Source organism: Drosophila miranda, chromosome XR (genome assembly GCF_003369915.1).
Source record: "Drosophila miranda strain MSH22 chromosome XR, D.miranda_PacBio2.1, whole genome shotgun sequence".
NCBI lineage: Eukaryota > Metazoa > Arthropoda > Insecta > Diptera > Drosophilidae > Drosophila > Drosophila miranda.
The window spans coordinates 2269108-2290243 of NC_046674.1; the positions used below are offsets into that span (position 1 = coordinate 2269108).

Consider the following 21136-nt stretch of genomic DNA (forward strand, 5'->3'; position numbering starts at 1 on the left):
CCCCTTTTGTAAGAGCTTCACTCAAAAGCCTCCTTCCTCGCCCTCCATGCATTCTGCAAACAAAACCAAAACTCTTTTATTGACACAAGTCACAGGCACAGACACGGACACGGGCACAGGCACAGACACTGAGACACAGACCCAAAGCCAGAGACAGACATGGCCAAAAGAGAGACAGACAGACAGACAGACAGACACTTGACTGACTGTGGGAACCGGCTCTGGTCTCTAGGATCGAATTCGATTTGTATTGGTCTATAAATGGCAGCCAGAGATCGCTGGACGGTGGGAGATTAAACAGGGAGCCATGGAGGGTTCTCCGAGAATTGAGCAAAAAAGGGTTCACGGAACACTTTAAATAGAAGATGATTCCTGTTCTCTAAACAGATCTGTTTGTACTTCTCGTAATAAGGTGCCAAATATATCTTTAACATCATTCCATTTTCTGGCTAATAGGTAGATTTTCCTTTCTCTCAGATCCCGAGTGTCACACCATACACATGAATTTATTCCCTAAGATAATTCTTCATTAGATTCTCTCCTACTTGGAGTTCTGTTTGGTTCCATGCTTCACTGGTCATAAATATACTTCAAGCAGAGCTCTCTCTCTCGTTTAGCTTGGCTTCTACTCTCATAGATCCATCATTAATGGCTGATTTCCTTGCTTTCTATTCCTTGTTCCACCCCCTAGAAGAGTCCCATCATACAGACCTCTGATGAACAATCTTTCAACCCAATTCCATAAAGTATTGTAGTATATCTCTTCGTATCACTCACCTGCTGGGCAGATTTGGTGGCATTTCCATTTGCCATATCAGCGGTTGTCTCATCAACGCCCCCCATTTTCCGATGGTGCTCCACCTCTGCTCCTCGGGATCCATCTGCATCTGCATCTGCGCCATCGTGTGTTGCCCCCTCCTCGTTGTTGTTGTTGGCTGAATCCAAGTGTTTGTGGCTGTAGCAATTGTTGTTGCTAATGATGTGTCTGTCGCTGGATTGGAACTCCATCTGCATCTGCAACTTCTGCTGCTGCTGCTGATGCTGCATGACCAGGTCCATGGGGCGCTGCATCTGAGTGACTCGCGAGGTGGCCGAGGTCTCTGTGTGTCTGCCGTTCGAGTTGGACGAGGAGCAGGCGCTGCTGCTGTCGTAGTTGCTGCTTGTTGCCGCTGTTGTTGTGGCAACAACTGTTGCAGATGCTGCTGATGTTGTTGATGCCGCTGTGGTTGTCGTAGAAACCAAAGCCTCCTTGTTCTCCTTATCAGAGTCGTCGCTGGGCAATGCTTTTCCCCCCGAAGAAGTTGTTGAAGAAACGGCCGTCGACTGCAGACCATCCGCAATCGTTGTGCCAGTGGCTTCCAATGCTGTTCCAGTGGCCGCAGTGGCAGTGGCAGTGGCAGTTGCAGTGTAGTGCCAACCCTCGTCGTCGTCATCCGATGAGGCATCAGCCGATTTCAGTATCTGTATATTTGTGTGCAACATCCAGAGAGAGAGAGAGAGAGAGAGAGGAGCCGTGTGGCAAAGGGAAACGGAATGAAACATTAAAATCAGTGGAAAACCAAAAGAAAAACCCAACAGATGAAGATGAAGTGGTAGAAAATGAAGTTTAATTAGCGTTACTTGCGCAAAATGGCAAATTGTACGAGAGACAGAGGCAGAGGCACAGGCACACTTGCAACTTGCAACTTGCAACGTGCTGCTGCACATGAGCTTTGAATCAGCATCTCGCCGCAAAGACATGTAGAGGACTTGGGGCAACGCCTCTTCTCCATCTCCGTCTCCGTCTCTCTGTGACTTTGTCTTTGCTGGCAATTTATTTCCATTTGGGATGGTGACGACCCCAGAAGTCAGTTTGTTGTTGGATGTGGGGGCTGGTGTGGGGGACAATGTGGGAGATAGATGGAGGAAAGGACTGTGGATAGAAGTCACAGAACAGACAGATGAACAAACAAATTACGCCTGAACGCTGAAGACTGTGGAGAGAGGAGAGTAGGAGAGAGACATCCCGAAGTTGGAACAGACCTTAAGCTTAAGATCTCATCTTCAAGAAGATTTCCGACTTGTTTTTAAAACTGAAACTCGAGTTTGTTCGTGATCATGAGAGATCTTTTGGGGAGTTTCGAAGAGAACAATCGGAAATGAAATCATCTGTCTTTCAGTTTCAGGCTTTCCAAAGGCCTTTTCTTTGAAGAATGAAAGGAACTTGGATATAGAAATCGAGGGTATCATAGCTTAGATAAATCTACGAGTATTTTATGTTTCCGCAAGAAAGATCTTCAAGCTTCCTAATGTAGATGGTTTTTAGCGGTAACAGAACCATCTATGGACTGAACAGGTCTTCAAAAAGCAATCGCTCTCAATTCTATAATAAATAATATATTTTTGTTTCTCTTTTCTAAAAAAAACACTTTTTTTTTTTTTTTTTTTTTAAATTATCTTTTTTTTTTTTTTTTTTTGTTGGTTAGATGATTGATGATTCGAGCGATGTTGGTTTTAGTTGAAAATTAAGACTACCGTAAGATGGAACATCAATATATCAAGAGAATCTAGTTAGGCATGCCAAAAATACATTAAAAGTACGTATAGTATATAGAAGTTAGTTGGATAGATCGTTCTGTTTAGTTACTTATGGTACAGGCATGCTAATTAGTGGGCTACAGCCTGTGGAGGACGAGGGACGATGGGGCGGTCACTCCACTCCATGGATGTGGATGTGGATGGAGACAGACGTGACGGAACACCTTTGCCTGTGATGATGATCAGATGATGACCCGTAACCGACACACACACGCAAGAAAAAGAAAAAAAACAAGCTCGAAGACTGACACCCAGAGAGAGAGAGAGAGAGAAGAGACCCAGAGATTGTGGGGTTTCACTTACGTCGCCTCCAACGCCAACTCCAACTCCAATCTGGGGATCATCTTCACTGGGCAGATCGCTGCATTCCGCTGCCGCCGACTGCTCGTTGTCCGTGTCCAAATGCTTGAAGTAGAAGATGGCGCAGTTCTTCGACTTGCGGTTCGACCTATTGAACTTTGATGTGTCATTATGCCGATGGGTCGTCTTCCGCAGACCCAGCGGCGATTTGTTCAGCTCGTTCAGACCATGTCCATGGCCCATGGCGTGCCCGTGACTGTGCCCAAGCCCGTGCCCGTGCCCGTGACTGGTGTTGCCGTGCGAATTGGGCGTGATCACGGCCACGGCAATGCTCTTGCCCCCAGACGACTTGCTGTTGCCGCCACTCGATATCTGTATGGGCAGCATTTTGTTGCCCAAACTGTGACGCTGCTGCAGCATGGCCGAGTGGCTGCTGCTGCTGCTAATTCCGTTCCCGTTCCCGGTCCCGTTCTGTGACATTTCCACGATTTGTGTGGCAATCAAGGGTGGCGCCCGGCGGCTGTTGCATAGGCCCACGCCGCGGCGGCTCAGCTGTTGCACCTGCTCGAGGTCGCTGCTCTCGGAGTCTGCCTCAAAGTCGGTCAATGTGGCTGCCCCCTTGGTGTGGGCGGTGTGGGGATGGTTAAGGGGATGCGGATGCCGGCGTTTTCCAATCAAAAAATCCACCACATCGGCTCCCAAATTTGCGTCTTCTTCGTCGTCTTCCTCCTCTAGCTCCTCGTCGGCCTCATCGCCGGGCTACAGACAACAACAAGAGAGCGATAGGGGGGGAGGTTGTTAGATTCAGAGGGGCAGATGCAACACACAGGGAGGGGAGGGATATGGTATATGGGATATGGGATATGGAAGAGCTCTGCCTTTAGAGTGCTGCCAACTTGGATTCGTTTTTGTTTTTGTTTTCCTTTGGTTTGGAAAGATCAGAAAGATCTTCTCAGATCATTTGTTAAGTATTCTTTGCTGCCTTTTTTGGTGGCGGATAACTGTCCGCCGTTTTTGGGCTCGGGGATCGGGTTTTGGGGTTCTGGGGCTTTGGGGCTTTGGGCTTTTGGGTTAGGTTCATGGCATTCGAATTAACAAAAGTTGACAATACTGTAGAAGGAGGAGGCATGCAACAACTACTCGTACGAGTACTCGTACGTACAACAAGAAACACAAACAACTACATGCATACAGCATACAGCATACAGCATAACGATATGCAAATCCTCGAGGAGGAGGAGGGAGGAGGGGTCCGGGGGACATCGCTTACCTTTTGGGATGCAAGACAATCGCGTGGCTGATCCTGAGAGATGTGCGACGACTGTACGACGATTTCCGTGGCCGCAACCACGTGGCACCGTTGCAGTATCAGCTCCGGCAGGGAGTTCTTCAGAAACTCACTCTCCAGGTCCTGGTCCTGTTCGTGCTCCAAGTCTAGATCGGAATTGACCTCGTTCAGATCGTCTTCGGTGGCGGCATCGCCCTCGCCCTCGTAGCCAAATGAATCGTCTTCGGTGTCGTCTTCGTCCACGTCCTCGTCGTCGTCGTCGTTGTCCAAACCATTCTGCAACAAAATATCAAGATAATGAAAGGGGTTTTCCTTAGATTGTTGAGTGGGCTTAAAGGCTTAAAGGCTAAAGCAGTCCAATAAAGTTGTATGCACAAAATATGAAGTTTCGCCACTTTTAATTGGCCAAAAACTCTCCACTCCACACTCTACACTCTGATCTGATCTTCATCTTTCATCTTTCTCTGGGAAACTGTGAAAAGACTCTACGGGTGCTGGACAGTCGTCTCCTTCCCACAGGTTTGAGCTGCTTGGCGCTGTTTTCCTGTTTTCCATCACGTAACCATTCGCTGACTGAGCTTCCTCTTCCATATGTTGACTAAAATTATAATTGCTTTCAATTGTCGACACACGAAAGAGTCTTGGACTTGGACTGGGGATTTCGGATTGGATCAGCGGGTGGACAGGACAGGCCACCAAACACTTGGTGCTGTCTCCTGTCTGCTGTCTGCCTCCAGACAGATGGTGGGATAAGCAGGCGGACAACAGGCGGCAAATGTGTTATAGATACTCTTTCCAGGGTTGTATTTCCTTGGTGGATCCATTGGGAGTGCGTTAAATCTTTAAAAGTCAAGATATCACCACTTTCTAGCGGTTGCCTGGGATAGAGCATTCCGTGGGCATTCGTTATCCTTCTTTCGCCTTTTCGCTTTTCTTTTTATGTACACACCCACTCGTGATGTGGCACCAAGAGATGGAGACGTCTGAAGAGGCCTTGATGGTAAATATTTGAAAAATGCTTGTGTTTCTTTCGCTTTTTACAAGAGAAATAGTCTGCCAACCCCCCAATCCCCCCGTCCGCTAACCTCGAATGACCTTGCTCTATCCGCATTAGCATTACCTCATGGCACAGCATTCGCATCGCCATCTCCATCTCCATCTCCATCGCCATCGCCATCGCCATCGCCATCGCCATGTTACACACTGTAAAACCACTGGTCTCAACACTCTATTAAAATTTAAATACGAAATTCCACAATTAACCCCAGCAAAGACCTCCCCATAACCCTCCCGCTCCCTCTCCCCAGCCTCCTCCTCCGATCTAGCCCCCTCGAAAATGATCTGTGCAATCAGCTGTGGAATGGTATGGCCTGGTACTGGTACTGGGACTGGGGAATGGCTTTTATAGCCATCAGATGGTCTTTTGGCCAAACAATTTAATGTTTTTGTTCGCCGTTTCGGTTTTTACTTTTTTGGATTTGCGTAATTTTGGTGTAGCTTTTCGGGGTGGGAAATGTTTCTGAGAAATGTTCCACTTGAAGAAGGCTGTTTCGTCGAAGGTCAGCCATCAGGCAACACAGACAGGCACACAGACAGACACACAGACAGACACACTGACAGAAAGATTATGTACCTAATTGTCCAGATGATTTATGGCCAATTGCTGCTGTTCCTCCTGCTCCTCCGTCCCCACTTTGTGCTGTGGCGCCTCTTCGTTTGCTTTTTGTTTGTTTTTGTTTATGGGCAAAAGGCAACAACCGTTTAGTGCCAACAAAAGAGGTGAAATGTAGACCAAATAAACAAAGATCCCCCTTTTGAGAAGGATGATGATGGGATAAACAATGGACTACGCGAAAAACAATCTATGGATTAATCGGTAAACTCAATCTGTTAAAGGGCCTAGAAATCGCCCATAAAAAAGATAGAAAAAAACTATGGAATCTTGGGAATCTTTTTGTGTATCTTTTGCTTTGATAAGCCTGGCAGAAAGTGGGGGACTCCCTCAGACATTGAATGCAGATTCCCGAATCGATGGCACTCCTTAAAGAAACATCTTTCTTGATCTCAAGCTGAAGATCTTTCCATCAACAACTGATGGTATCCCCTACCAATCGAATATCTGATCGGTAATCGAATATCTTCGCCCCCCACCCCCGTTTTGATCATCAACTTGTTGCTGGACTTTCTCTAAATTATCATATCACCCGCATTTGTGTGATGCAATCTTTGATCTCCCGAAACATCTCTAATTTGTTTCTCTCTCTCTCTCTCTCTCACTCTGTCACGCTTTCATCTCAATCGAAATCTACATCCAATTTGGTACAACTTCAATCTCAATCTCAATAAAGTACAAATTAAGCGGAAAAACTCCGTTGACAAACGGTACACGGATGAGAGCTCAACAGCAGATTAGTTGGGAGACCCTGAAACTCCGAAACGATCGACTACCCACAGTGGTGTTTTGGGTTTACCACAAATTTATGTTCTTTTTATGTAAAGATCAGAGAGGGGAGCAGAACGAGAGTGGCGGGGGCACGAATGGAGTAGAACTCGAATCTCTAGGAGGCAGGGAGGCTGGGAGGCTGGAAGGGAGGGGCCTCAACCTCGAGAAGATCATCAAAAGATGAAGGTAACGCCTTCCACTTCCATTTCCATTTCGGTTGAAGAGGGTTCCCACTCCGTCTCTCTCTCTCTCTCTCTCTCTTCCTCCTTTGCTGGATTCTGCTTTTAGTTGGAAATTAAGTTCAGGGGAACTCCTCCTCACTCTCTATAACGTATGGAGGCTAGACCCCAAGGCACGTCCCTCGTGTGCCCCTGTGAACGTGTCGTCGCTGTCGTTCCACGGGGCCATCGCTTAGCACCTCATTTAGGGGCCTCGAAAGGTGGTTTCTCTCCTGGAACTCTGTCATTCAGAGGTTGCCCGGAGATCTGGATCTCTATCGCTCGCGAGACACGCAATTTCTGGTGCTCTGTCACAATTTTCATGTCATTGCCAGCGAGCGAGCGAGCGAGCGATAAACCAGAGCGATAACAATCGATACGTTTTGTGAGGCTGGGGAGGGGGGCGGTGGGAAAACTGTGGGAAAATCCACAACAATTGCTACTGTTTTTTCTGTGTTTCTCCTCATTGTGTACCGTCTGCTACCATTTTCATTTTCATTTCCATTTCCATTTCATATGGAAATTATGCATTTCTCACACACGCCAGCGATTAATTATCGCTAAACGGCTTCGTGTCATCGATTGGTCGCAGGTACAGTCTTCATTAGCATACGACTCTATAATTATCATGCCATAAAAACGTGAGTTGCATTCGCTGCATATGCATTTATTTTCCATTTATGGGGGATACTAAAAATTAATGTTTTGTTACTAAATGAAGCGTCTTTCGGGGTCCGAGGAGATGGAGATATCATAGATACCCGCACTATTCCATCGGCATCTCTGCTCTTCCTGCAAGCATTCATAATTTCCCCAACAATTACTTAATTCGCCAGCAAACATTCAATGAATTTTGACAGCAAAAAAGACTCCACAAACCTCTCCGATGGCGCGACAAAAATTGCAGACACCAGCAACACAGAGGAGCGTTGACAACCCGCACAGGCAACAGGCAACAAGCAGGCAACAGGCAACAGGCAACATGCAGGCAACATGCAGCAACATGAACAATTTCCAAGTCATATGGAAAACGGGCAACATGCACCACAGTCCACAATCCCCACCCGCTGTAGCAGCGACAATATTATTACTTTCATTGTTGCTGCCGCTGCCGCTGCTTGGGGGAGAGCTGTTTGGGGCAGATATCTGGTGCTGGTGCTGGCGGTGGTGCTGGCTGCACAAAACATTTCCTGGTACAGCCACAGAGCCGAGCCGTGCCACAACATTGGACAACGTCCCCGCAATTTAGCTCAACTATTACAAATCGCATTAGATGCTAAATTTAGCAAACAACAAAAAAACAACGAAAAGCAGACAGAAAGAGAGGCTTCTCCGCGACGCTCCATTTGGTGCTGCGGCCGTGCCCCATGCCAGCATAATCTCTGTGCCTCTGTGCTGCAACATCTGCAACATCGACAGGCCGTCGGCCATAGTTTGCATATTTTCACTTTATGTCTGGGCTCTGGGCTCTCCTCGCTCGTTCTTGTTCTCCACAAAAGCCCCTCTTTGACCCTAATATGTTGACAGTGCAACATGTTGCCGGCAACACTCTTGGGGCAGTGTGGAGTGGAGTGGAGTGGAGTCCGTGGCCTGTTCTAGCGTGGGTGTTGCCCCCACGCCTGTGCCGCAGCGCCGAGCCCACGCAGAGAGATGCTAATGCCCGATTCTTAAGCCACGCAATTGCTCATAATTTGCAGGTTGTTTATGGACTTAACTTTGCAGGAGAGGAGAGAGGAGAGGAGAACGGGTAGGCAGTCCGTAGGGGGCGCACATGGGGGCAGTGCAAGAGTGGGAGTGGGAGATCTGTGCACCCTGTTGTTCCAGGGTATCGATAGCTGCGTTTGGGAGCACCTATGCAGATCTTAGAGGTTTGGTTTCTATATAATCTACATAAATCCCAAAAAGAATAGGGATTAAAGGAAGATTCAAGCCTTGTGTTCTACACAATTTCGGATGCATACAAGAGACGTTCGACTCGTTTTAAAGGACCTCTTTACACGTCTGTCTATCTATCTATCGTACTACCAAAAATCATCGGAATCAATCGGATAAGGAAAGCTATGGGCTTGAAGGAATCTCTCTAGATCACTTTTAGATGCATTCTCAGATCCATTTTGTAGTAAAGGGTATCCATACGAATGGAAGACCTACTCCTTCTGCTCGTTTTGCAAAGGTGTTGCTTTGATTTATGGGCCACAGCCACAGGTAACATTGCTGCAACTGCAACTGCAACTGCCACAAGCAAATGGAAATTCAAATGAAAAATTGACAATTGCAAGTTGAATCAAAAAAGCGTTACCGAAACACAATGGCAGCAAACAAAAGTCGCAATTTGACATTTGGAAATGTCAATAGGGGCCTCCGACAGCAGCAGCAGCAGCAGCAGGCCCCCATTCGAAGATGTCTCAAAGATGTTGCCACACGACACCCGGAGACACACCGCCTGCCTTTTGTACAGTCATATTGCTCTCGTTTGTTAGCATTTCCCATCGGATTGGGGCAGGGGTGGGGAGGCTTTCCCCTCCCCTCCCGTTCCCTCTCTCCAACCCCAACTTTCCCGCTTGGTAATTTCTCAACTTTTGTTCGATCTATAGAGGAAATCTTGAGCGTTTAACACAACAGCTGCTGGCTGGTTGGCTGCTGGCTGGCTGGCTGGCAATTGATGCCAAGATTGTTATTCTAGAGTTTCCTTATGGACGCCGCCGCGGCCGCCGCCGCATCGCTTGCCACACATTGTGGGGCGATCATAAATCAATTTGCTGACCAACAAAAGCTGTACATAAATCCATAAAAAATCCACACAACAAAAAGAAATCACAGACAAAAAAAACAGAGGACAGAAATGCCTCAAGAATGCCACCAATTCTTAGTGATTATATAGACGGGCGGGGGAAGAGGGGGAGACGGGCCAGCGGGCCAGCGGGCCACCCATCGAACCATAAAATAATGAACCATTTAAGTGGGAATCAACATTAGCTGCGGTAATTGAAAAACGTAGGAAAAACACAGCGGAGGAAAAACAAGATCAAGGCAAGAGATCATCAGGCATCAGGCATCAGACATTAGAGGCAGCAGCAAGCCCCAAAGGAATATTGCTGCTGGTCCAGCAATCTGTCATTATCTTGGCCAGAAACTAGATCAACTAACGGTGGCTTTTAGTCGGGCTCGGGCACACCGAGGGAGAGGGAGAGGGAGAAAGACTGATAGAAGGGAGAGAGAGAGAGAGGCAGAAAGAGAGTCGAGTGGTGTGGCAGCAAGAGTGATAGAAGGGGGAGTGTTTTGTTGCACATGCATTATAAAACCATTTTCAGGGGGGCTCCATCGGAGGGTATGATGGTTTTGCGGACACCTTTGGCACGGCATGTCACCAGAAGGAATGTCCACAAAGACTTATATAGAGCATATGGTATGCTGATCCTGATCAGCATCAAAATCCTACTGAATCGAATCTGGCTTTCCATATTTTTCTATGCAAAGTATTCCTCTCTAACAGAACCACTTTTCCTTGCCCTTTTCCTAGTCTGTTCCAAGTCTTATTTACTCTGACTTTTCGGAAAATTTACGAACGTTTTCTTCTACCTTTGTGAAAGTTTTCACAGATCCTTCTTTAGGCTGTGGGCACTGCAAACACTGGAACCCTTAAGATTGGTTTCCCTATATCAATCCCTATACAGAATGGTCCCTAAATATGGGATATATTTTAAAGGTATTCCACGGTAAGCCTTGGTTTCATTTTGGATCTTTAATCAACCCAATCCTTGGGAGTACTGCAATAGCCAGACTATGATCCTCAGGGTATCCGATCATGCGATCTTCGAGAGTAACAAAATATGATCCTAAACGAATCATATTATAGCATTTATCATACATGAGAGCTCCATTTCCATTTCGAAGAGCATCAAATGTTGGTCTTCCTTTCATTTACCAGCTTTTAGAGGTTTTTCATGATGCCCCAAAACTTTTTTTTATATTTTCCTTTTTTTTGTTACCATTTTTATTATAATCTTTTTCTTTTGCCGGCCAGCTTGCGGCTAATTACTTCAGCAACGTTGCAACGTGGCCGCTGGACCCCCCGCGAATGAAAGTGAGACCTGGACGACGACCAGAGGCAGAGGCAGTAATTACGCCTAGTATTTCGCCAAAAAAAAGACTCTACATAAAACCGTTTTGGTTTTAAGTGTAAAGTTTTTAGTTTTTAGTTTTGGTTTCCACTAAAAGTAAGCCCCATTGAGCGGCGTGGCCTGCGTCTTCCGTGTTTCTGTGTCGATGTTCGGGGGTGTGGCCACGCCTTGTCTTGGCTCTGCATTCATGGGGTTATTTAACATAATTATTGTGATTGAATTTTTCGCAGCTTTCCGGGACAGAGACTGAGACAGAGACAGAGACGGCGTGCAACCTGCAACATGTGTAAACATTCAACCATTCAACAGGCACATAAATTGCAGTTCCGATTCGATTCCGACGTGACTGCCACAGCCAGGCTAAATGGTATCCCCTCCCCTCCCCCCTCACTCGCTCTCTCTTTCCCTCTCTGTCTGTCAATTATTATGCGATTTGCATTCACTCATTTTAAAGCCTCGTTTCGTGCCTCAAATACACCGAAACTCAAAATTTGCATATTTGTTGCGGGGGTTTTTTGTTGTTGTTGTTTTTTTTGGGTGTGGACTTGCAGACTGGTAGTCGAATTGTGGATTGATTTATGCCGCTCTTTGATTGATGTCTTGATGGGTTAACAAACCAGCCAAATGATGGGCCAATTAAGTGGATAAATATTCAAGAAAATATTCACTATTGATAGACATTAATTGCGAGACGGAGAGAGTGGAGCGTGGAGCGGGGAGCGAGAGGGGGAAGCAGAATTTCCTCAAGGCTAAAGTCTTGACAAAGCCCCCAAGGCCCCCACTTTCCGCAAAGAATGAGATATCTTTTCGCTTTCAAACAGATCGACAGATGTTTCCCACACTCTACTTTAACCTTCAACCCATACAAGAGACCCTATCCCCCCCTCCATCCTGGGGTCTGCAAAACAAATAACATTTCCCAAGAATAAACAACATAATTGAAGGAGGGAGAGGGGAGTGCTGGGGAGTGCAGGGGAGTGGAGCCACAGCCACAGCCACAAATCATAATAATCATAACAATAATGAGGCATAATTCAATGCAATTCCATTGCATTTGTTTAACTTCAAAAAAAACTTGTTCGGGGAATAGGAGCACGAATACCCTTACCTTGGGGCTTAAGGGACTGCTTGGAAGGAGGAGACCCCTGCCCACTCGCTCTGCTTTGCAGGTTGGAAATAGAGGAAAAGCTTTAAAAAGATATTCCATATTCATTGGGTGCGTTTCTGGCAAGACCCCTGCCCACTCGCTTCGCCCGCTCACGCCGATACGAGTATGAGTCAAATATCGGACGGCGACATAGCTCTTCCTCTCATACATTCCTAATGAGAGTAGGTATTGCCATCAAACCTTATGGCTTGTAATTGAACATATTTCCACACTATAATTGGACCCCAAAGATGGTCTTTGTTTCTGCCAAGAGACGCCAAAGGAAAGAAGGGGAACAGAGGAAGCAGCAAAGGAAGGAAACATTTACACAAATCGAAACTCGAAAACTACAAATGTCAGGCGCGTCCAGTCGTCCAGTCGTCGGCTTTGCAGAAAAATAAAGTATTAAAAGTATATAATTTTGGTTTTCTGTGTCGTTTTTGCCGTAGTCCAGACACAGGCACGGGCACGGGCACGTCGTAAATTTGATTTGGTTTATTTTCATTTGCTCTGCTCTCCGGCCTGCTCTCTGCCTCATTTCGGTCACTTTCATTTGGGTTTTGGAGTCGGCTTTTTTTTTGGGGGGGATTCGGAGCAGTCTACCGTTTTTTGAACGGAGCTGACTTTCGTGAACTCTGAGGAGTTGAGGGCGCATAAATTTCACTTTTACTTTTCGACCCTCGCGCTCTCTCGAGTTGGGTTTTTATTTTCTGCTGTTTACTGCTTTTCTGATTTTATATTTTTTTTATATAAACATATTTCTTTATGGCAGCTACTTATGACCCCTTACCCCTGATGAAGGCGAGAAGGGAAGAGATCTTCGGAGCAGGAAGGAAAGACAATTGCGCTGTAGTCCGAAACACTGAGAGAAAAACAGAGCTGCAATATGAAGGACTTATCTTTACAGACCCACATACATATATTATTCATTATTCCTTGAAAGGTGTTCAGGCACTGCACAGAGCGAAACTTGAGACGATTTGGAGACACTCAAGAGGAGATTTTCCAGAGATGCCGATTCCAAGAGAGAGTCCAGAAATGATCGGAATTCCTGATTGAAATGAAATATTCCAAGAATTCCTACAATCCCCTAATCTTTAAAGGCAAAATCCTTGCAAAAGGAAAAGATTCCCATCCAATATTGGAGGGCTTTTCTTTGAGAAGGATCTGATAGATCTCTACAGGGTATAAAAGAAATCTCTAACATTTCATACTCCTAGACTTTTTCTCTCAGTGTGCCTACACTGTATGACATTTAGAGCCGCCTCGCAGCCCCCTTTTGACCGTTTTGTTATCCGTTTTTCTGTTCCGGCTGTTAAGGAGTTGTCGTCGCCTTCGTTTGAAGTCTTTAGCCGCGGCCGCGGCCACGGCTGCTGATGGAGCTTATCCTTTATGGCCAGAAATTAGTGGCATGGTGCGGCCTGGCATGGGGCATGGGGCATGGCCAATGTAGAGCAAATCTCCCGCTTTGGGGGCAGCGCGTCAGGAAAGTGTTGAAAATTTGCCACAGCGCCCGGGGGGGGATCCAGCGCCCACATGCAGCCGCACAAATTATCCATGGGATCGGAGAGCGGAGAGCGGAGAGCAGGAGGAGGATGCAAATTATTGCATCAGAGAGCCGAAAGTGCAGTGCATTGCAGTGCAGTGCAGAAAATGAAATTGTTTCTTGGCCAACAACCAAAATCTCGTGGCGGAGCAGAGCAGAGCAGAAGGCGGTAAATGGTGGCCATTGAGCCGGAGGCCGGGCCAGGCCAGGCCAGGCTCCAAATGAAGCGGTTTACAAAAACGAAACAAAAAACGTGAACTGCTCCACAGCCAGAGGGGTTTCGAACAGTAGAGGAAGGTGGCTTGCAGTAGAGGAAGGAACGTGGCTTATAGAGGAAGGAAGGAAGGAAGGAGGCTTATGGCCTATAGAGGTAGGAGGGAGGTAGGTGGATCGATGTGCAGCCGAGTGTGTGTTTGGGTCAGAGAGGAAGCTGCTACTGCAACAGCTACAGAGCCACAGCTGCTTCAGATCCAGTGCGTGTCTCGAATGATTTACAAGGCACGAGGCCAGAGCATTTTGCTCTCTTCCTTCTCTGTAAATTACACACAATTAACAGAGAGAGAGAGAGGGGGAGGGAGGGAGAACTGTAACCAGGAAACGTTTAGAGCCAAGAAAAGAGGAGGATCCACACCGAACGTTCGTTCGGACGAAAACTGGGCCAATGTGTTGTGTCTATAAGGAAAATTGACTTTCACTTGGATCTAAAGCACGAGGCGGATGGAATGGAATGGGACGGAATGGAATGGAATGGAATAGATGCCCCAAAGAGGAATGGACAGCACATTAGTAAAAGTTAGAATATCAAGAGAATATAGAAAAGAGAGAGAGAGAGAGATAGAGGAAACAGGAAGTAAACTCCGTAGAGCTTTGAATACCTTCAAAGGGAAGCCTATATTTCCACCAAAATCTTTTTGTTTTATAAAGATACATGCATTTCCTTTAAGTATAAGAACTGTACTGTAAGATTGGGCATAGAACCCCATGAAAATGGGATCAAAGAGTCGGGAAAATCGATGGAGTGGCTGAATGTCTTTGGGGTTTATCCTCTCTCGTTTCCCCTGATGGAAATAAGCCAAATATTGGGATAGATGCGATGAGAAAGATTATAAATGGTTATGCTTTCGATCAGCTTTAAAAAGAGACTTCAGTAAAGCGACTGAGCCGGGGGTTGGTGCAGGGCACTCGCCCCTAGTCCGTGAAATGTCATCCCAAGTTCTTCGCCATCAAATTCCAGAAGACAGAGAAGTAGACATGACTTCCTTCGGAGCTTTTCCCCTCAAAATGGTATGGAGATGACATCTCTCGTGGGGTGCTCTACAGGGTGCTCTTGTTCTTTATCTTCGACTTGAAAAGCTTCTTCCCATCGAACAGGAACCCCACAGAGACCAACCACACCTTTTTCTTTTCCACAGAGAGGGAAAACTCAGCTGCACTTGAATTGCAGTTTCTGTTTCTGTTGCAAGAGACAGCTTTCCCGATGTCGCATTTTTTGTCGCATTGCCGGCATTTTCACTAAATGAATTAATTAAATCACTCCGAATGGGAGTTATACAAAAACGTAATTAGAAATTTCCACAATTGGAACGGCTCCAACGACAGCAGCGGCATCGATCCGACGGCGAGGAAAGCGGCGCCAAATGCATTTTCTTTCTTTCCGAGAATCCGTGGTATGCCCCGCCGGCACGAATTGCTTTTCAATTGCTTTTCATCCTCTGCTGGTCTTCCCCTCCTCAAATCTAATCCCCACCGAAGAAGCATCTCTTTCCAAGGGCAATGGGTATAAATTTACAACGGAATCAAGTTCAAAGTGTCGTTAAGCGATAAGGCTAAAGGTGTCACGCGTCATGCGGAGGCACCTCTCTGCCAGGGATATATGGGGAGTACTTACCGCTGTGGAGCTCCGCTTGCGCAGTAGATTATCGAGGCACAACTGCAGCTCGAATGCCTTGAGATACAGCAGATGATAGCGATCCCTCAGCCTCTCCAAGTTCCCTTCGCCCTTCTTTGAGGTCGGTGCTGGAGCTACTGCTGCAGCTGTGGCTGCTGTTGCCGCTGTTGCCGCTACTGATGTGGCACCAACGACGGGAGTGTTGACCGCAGCTTCAGAGGCAAAGCCGCTGCTCAGACTGCTGGACTTTGTGACCGAATCGCTGGCCGACTCACTCGAGCAATTGCTGGTCAGCGATGCCGGTTGCTGCTGCTGCTGCTGCTGTTGCTGCTGCTGCTGTTGCTGTTGCAACTGCTGTTCCTTTTCGGCGGCACGTATGCAAGAGCTTACCACTCGGGCGTGTGATACAATTTCATGGTACAACACCTGGAAATACACACAAGGCGGAAAAAAGAGAAAGAGAAATGAGAAATGAGCAATACACGGCTCGAGGTTTAAGTTTAAGTTAACATGACACTTGGTTGATATGCCTAAACAGCTAATTGATTAGTCATTAGAGGCGGAGCGAGGGAGAAGGGTAATGCGATATCGAAAATGCGAGCGAGCGAACATTCACTCCTTATATGAGAGAGATCTGGCATCTGGAGTATCTAATCGGAAGAGCCAGCGACATTTCTTCCCAATTCAAACGTGTCTCACGCGTTCTGCGGCAGCGCCCATCTTTCACTCCTCTGCCCGAACCTAGCTCCTACTTTCCTTCCTCCTTCGACGACTAGTATTTTCCACCGCATCTGTGCAGCGATTATCCATCGCTCATTTGTCATTTTAACAGCTGCTGGCTCAACCTCAACCTCATCCAAAGGCAAAGGCAAAGGTCAATCTGTAGAAATCCCACGCATTGCATAAGGCACCAGGCACCAGGCACCAGCCACAGACACAGCCATTGTTCCACGATTAATCATAGAGGGAGGAGACTGGGAGACTTTTCGCAATAGTTTTCCTTTACACTTCAGAGCGATATTCAATTTATCAAACATCAACAAAAATAATTACAAGACAATTGACGCACGGACGCGGCGAAGGGTGGAGTCGGAGGCGAAGTCCTCCAAAGATTGGGGCGTGACCCCGACAGTGACACCCACACATGTGGCAGCCACAGAGAGACTCCAATCGTATCTGGACATTGATCTCCATACAAACAGTTTAACCCCCAAGCCTGAACTCTTGCATAAGGCAAATACCAACCAGACAGAGGGACAGACAGACAGACAGACAGACAGATGCCTGCCCCCAGGAGGTGCAACAAAATTTGAAATTAGAAATCGATAAATACTCCACACAGAGATGTGATGTGGGGACGGGGGGACAGCGGGACGGGGGAATGGTCAACCTCTTCACCCCAAAGTGTCGTTATTTATGGCCCACGGACACATCCTTAGTCACAGGCCGAAGGAGGCTTTCTTCCTCCTTCCTCCTTCCTTGATCGGAAAATCAAACATAAATTTCAATTTTCACCTGCTTTTGAGATCTTCATTGGGCGACAGCGACAGCGACCCTTCCCCTTTCCCTACTCTACCCCCTTCCTCTCCTTTGGAAAAACAAATTGAAATGTCAAAAGACATTGAGGCGCCGTTTGAGGCGAAATTTGCAAATTTATGAAAATGATTTCTTTGGACAGCTCTACAGACTGTGGCTGTGGCTTTTCCTCCTTTCCTCCTTTCATCCTCGGGTTTTCCATTGATTTACTTTGTCTAATGGCCAAAATTGACACTCAAAAGGCAGCTGCCACACAGAGACTCTCCGACTTGGACTCCTCTCTCTTTCCATCTCTCTCTCTGCCACTTTTGGGTTTGAAGAATGATCCGAGAAAGCGACGCCACTTGAGAGATTTATGGGGAAGCCGTACGACTACGCGACTACGAGACTGCGAGACTGAGAGACTGAGAGACTTCGAGACTCCGAGACTAAGAGACTCCGAGGAGAGTACCTCTGACACTTGTGCCTCCTGACTTTGTCTCTGGCTCCTGACTTTTGCGGGAAAGTTTTGACAGGCTGCTGCACAAAGACAACAGACAGCAGACTGCCTTTTCGTTGGTTACTTTTACTCCCATCAAAATTGTTGGCCAAATTTAATTATATCGAGAGAATTTCCATTGAAGTTTCAGCCTGAGATGCTGTCTGTCTGTCTGTCCCATTTCAGCTTTTACTCGTACTTGTGGCAATATTAAAACAACAAAAAGATTGATAGAACCTCTTTTGAAAGTCGCAACAGCGTCCCACCGTAGTCTCGGCGGGACCTTCTTCGAGGATCTGGACAGCGACTAGACCTCGGGATGGCCCTAAAAACCTCCCTAATTAGAAGACACCATCACATGACACAAGAATGGCCATCACAAGGGGCAGATCTACCTCCGATGGACCTAAACATAAGCCTAAACCCATGGAGTAGATCAGGGGGAACTCTTTTTGGTAGAACTTTAACTTTTCTTCGTTCCACTCAGTTCTAAAGAATTTTCAAAGTTTTTATTACCATAAGACCTTCAAATGGAAAGATTCGTATGGGTTCGAGTCGAGTCCTTAAGCAAAATCCTGAAACAATCCAGGTCTTTGACTCTTCCCTATAAAAAGTCGTATCAAAGTGTCCTTTCTTCAGGGATCTCTAAACATCTATCATATATTTTTCATGAATCTAACCTTTTCCACTCCATTTTCTGATGGAAATATCTTGAAACTTTTCCAATTTTCACACACACATTCTTAGCTTCGACTCCAAAGTTTTCCCATTTCCATTTCGTTGGGAGACCGGCACTTCCTCTTTCTTTGTATCTATCAATCTCTGCTTTTACCGCCGTTCTCCCCCTGGTTTTCCTTTTCAGAAATCTATTTTGGTTTCCATTTTATACGTTGATATTTTTCTATAGGCCCCAACCAATTTTCTGCATCATGAAAATTGTTTTGCATTATGATTTTTATCATTATATCTAATTATAAGACCCGAAGAGAACAAAAGAATTCAGCAGGGGACCTGGGCAGAGGGGGGAGGGGGGCTCTGTTTTTAGAGGCTTGGCCCTGGCTTGTGTCCCTGCCGCTCGTTTGGGCAAATACTTTAGATAAATGAAGGCAGAGTCGGAGGTCTTCTGGCAGAGCATGGAGCTGCGGCAGAAGCTCCACTGAAGAGGGGCCGCGCTGCAGAATAGAACTCCAGAACGAAAGAGTAGAGGAGACCTCTGTGCCGCTGACTCTGCCTCTGCCTCTGTGCTGTTGTGGAAGAAGAGGCGCCTCCAAAGTGAGTAAGACTTCAATTGAATGAGGGGGAGGGAGCACTCGTAAAAGTAGAGGAGGAGGCGAAGGCGGAGGAGTGCCGGCAAGAGGCAGGTGTGGGTTGTTTGCTTATTTGCGATAGTTGGAGGCTCATTACCAGAATGAAAGACCGAGAGAACCTACCTCCAAGCCTCCAAGCGAACTCCTCCGTAGCCGAAACCGAAACCCCAGACCCCAGACCCAACCTCTAGGCAAAAGTCGTCTATGTCTATGTCTATGTCTATGGCTATGTCTATGGCAACATTGTGTGTCTTTATGGTGGTTGTTGTTATTTTGGAGGAACGCCTTTCTCTTTGTTTTTGGTCGGAACCACTCCCAATCTTTGCACGACTCTAAGCAGCGCAATTTTTGAATGCAACTCCAACTGGAGCCGCTCTGTGGCTCTGCGGCTTTGCGGCTCTGTGGCGTGCCACCCACTTGAGGTTTTTGAGGTTTTGAGGCTGGAAATATGAGAATTTAGAATTTTATGCAAAGTTCGTGACTAATCTGCCGCTGAAACGAAGACAGAGATCCACCACATCCCCAGCCACAGACCCAGCCCCTGCTCTAGAGACATTCAAGAGGTCTCGAGCGATTATTGGGGAGCGTACGGTACGGGAAATAATAAAAGAAATCAAGGCAAACAAATTGAAGTCAAAGCAAAGTCGATGCGAGAGTTCTAGAGGATTGAAATCTGATCTGCAGAAGTGCGGCAGAGACACGGAGGTGGTTCGGAGCGATTCGGAGCGGGAGAATGTGGCAGAAAAAGTGAATGTACAGTGGTGTGAAAGTGCTGGAAAAGGGCTTCAAGCTCAAGCGATGATTGGACACAAAAACGGTACAGGTGCTCGCTCGAAGAGCGCTCCTTGACGCCCCAAAGGGGGGCATATAGAGTGAAAGCTTAACACCTTCTTGAAGCAGGAGATCCGCTTCGGAGAGTGTGGGCCAATAAAAGTCCATCGAAAGAAGTCATTCTATGAGAGATATTTGTTTCCTTAGTTTTTTTGAAGAGATCTTCGCTCTTAGAGATATTTTCAATCCATAAATGTCCCAAAAGGGCTACTTTTCTACCCATAATCGTTCCCTTTGTTTTTCCAACAAAAATGAAGACAAATTTCACTTCACTTTTTCCCGTGTCTTATTCTGACTAATTATTCTGGCGATTTCCTTGGTTTTCTCGGGCGTTTTATCATCGAAATTGCAACACATTTTTGGGGCACACACCAATACCGATCCCCCCCGATAGTCTAGCCATGACGCACCGTACACACACGTGTCCAATGGATTTTTCCTGGTTATTTTCCCATTTCCCCCTCCACCAATAGCCATTCCGCGTGCTGTTTATTCATGCGAAATGCTCCAACGCCTTGGATGCGGCGCGGCGCGTCTTTGGGCCGAAAAGAAAAAAAAATAAGTTCTTCTAATGCGTTGAGGCGGCTATTTTTACACATCGGAATAGAAACACAACAGCCGAAAAGTAGCGACTGTTTTGTGCGGGGCACGTATCTGTATCTCTGTATCTTTCGGATGTCTGTGCTGTGCTGTGCTGTGCTGTGCCTGAGGTTCGTTGACTCACAAGAATGACCAGACCAGAGGTTGAGCAATCGTATAAAATACCAAAATACTAAAAAACTCTTAGGCGCTGCGCTAGAAGAGCGAGACAGAGAGAGAGATCGTACATTCATTATCGGAAATGTCAGTGCGTGACCTCGACCGCGTTTTATTCTTCGGATTTTTACAATTTACAATTTCGTATTTCTATACATTTTATTCGGGGTCTTCGGCAACGGCACAACGGCAACGCCTTCTGATTCAGCGTCCGATTTCGCCCCATTCTTTGGTTCTCTTTTGTGCTGTGGCTCTGGCTGTGGGATTATGAATAGAACTCTAAAGAACGGACACCCCAACGAATTCAGTAAAAAGACACTGATAAATGCCTGCTAAAAAGAGCGATTAAGAGCCACACCACACCTCAAGCGAAAACAAAAGACAAAAACTATGAAAATTAATCGAATTTTCGTACACTATTAATCACAAGCACAAAACATACAAAAAACCACTTTCAAAACGCATAACGAAGAAAATACTAAACTAAATTAATTTCAAACTTAAGTAATAACTTTAAAAAAATTACAAAAAAAAATTTTAAAAAAATACAAAAATATATATTAAGCCTAGCACTGGGGAAGAAAACTTAGAAAACCTACTTAAAAATATTTCTCCACGAAGAAAATTCAAACAAAAAAAAATTTTATTAGAAAAACTTTTATAAAAGTTTTAAGGAAAAAAATGTATAAAAAATAAATAT

The 21136-nt window shown here is 46.2% G+C and overlaps 1 protein-coding gene across 6 annotated transcripts in view; it reads right to left on the reverse strand.

Moving 5' to 3' along the window:
- The window catches only part of LOC108151110 (nuclear anchorage protein 1), a 139634-nt gene that overhangs the window by 17592 nt on the left and 100906 nt on the right, over positions 1–21136 (reverse strand). For 5 of the 6 annotated variants that reach the window (XM_033386978.1, XM_033386979.1, XM_017279511.2 and 2 more), the window contains 4 exons: positions 15529–15954; positions 4148–4441; positions 2881–3636; positions 778–1461 (listed from right to left, as the gene is read on the reverse strand). In XM_033386978.1, the coding sequence (XP_033242869.1) occupies positions 778–1461; positions 2881–3636; positions 4148–4441; positions 15529–15954 (2160 nt within the window). The remainder of the gene's footprint in view (positions 1–777; positions 1462–2880; positions 3637–4147; positions 4442–15528; positions 15955–21136) is intronic. The other variant, XM_033386980.1, reaches the window with a different exon arrangement.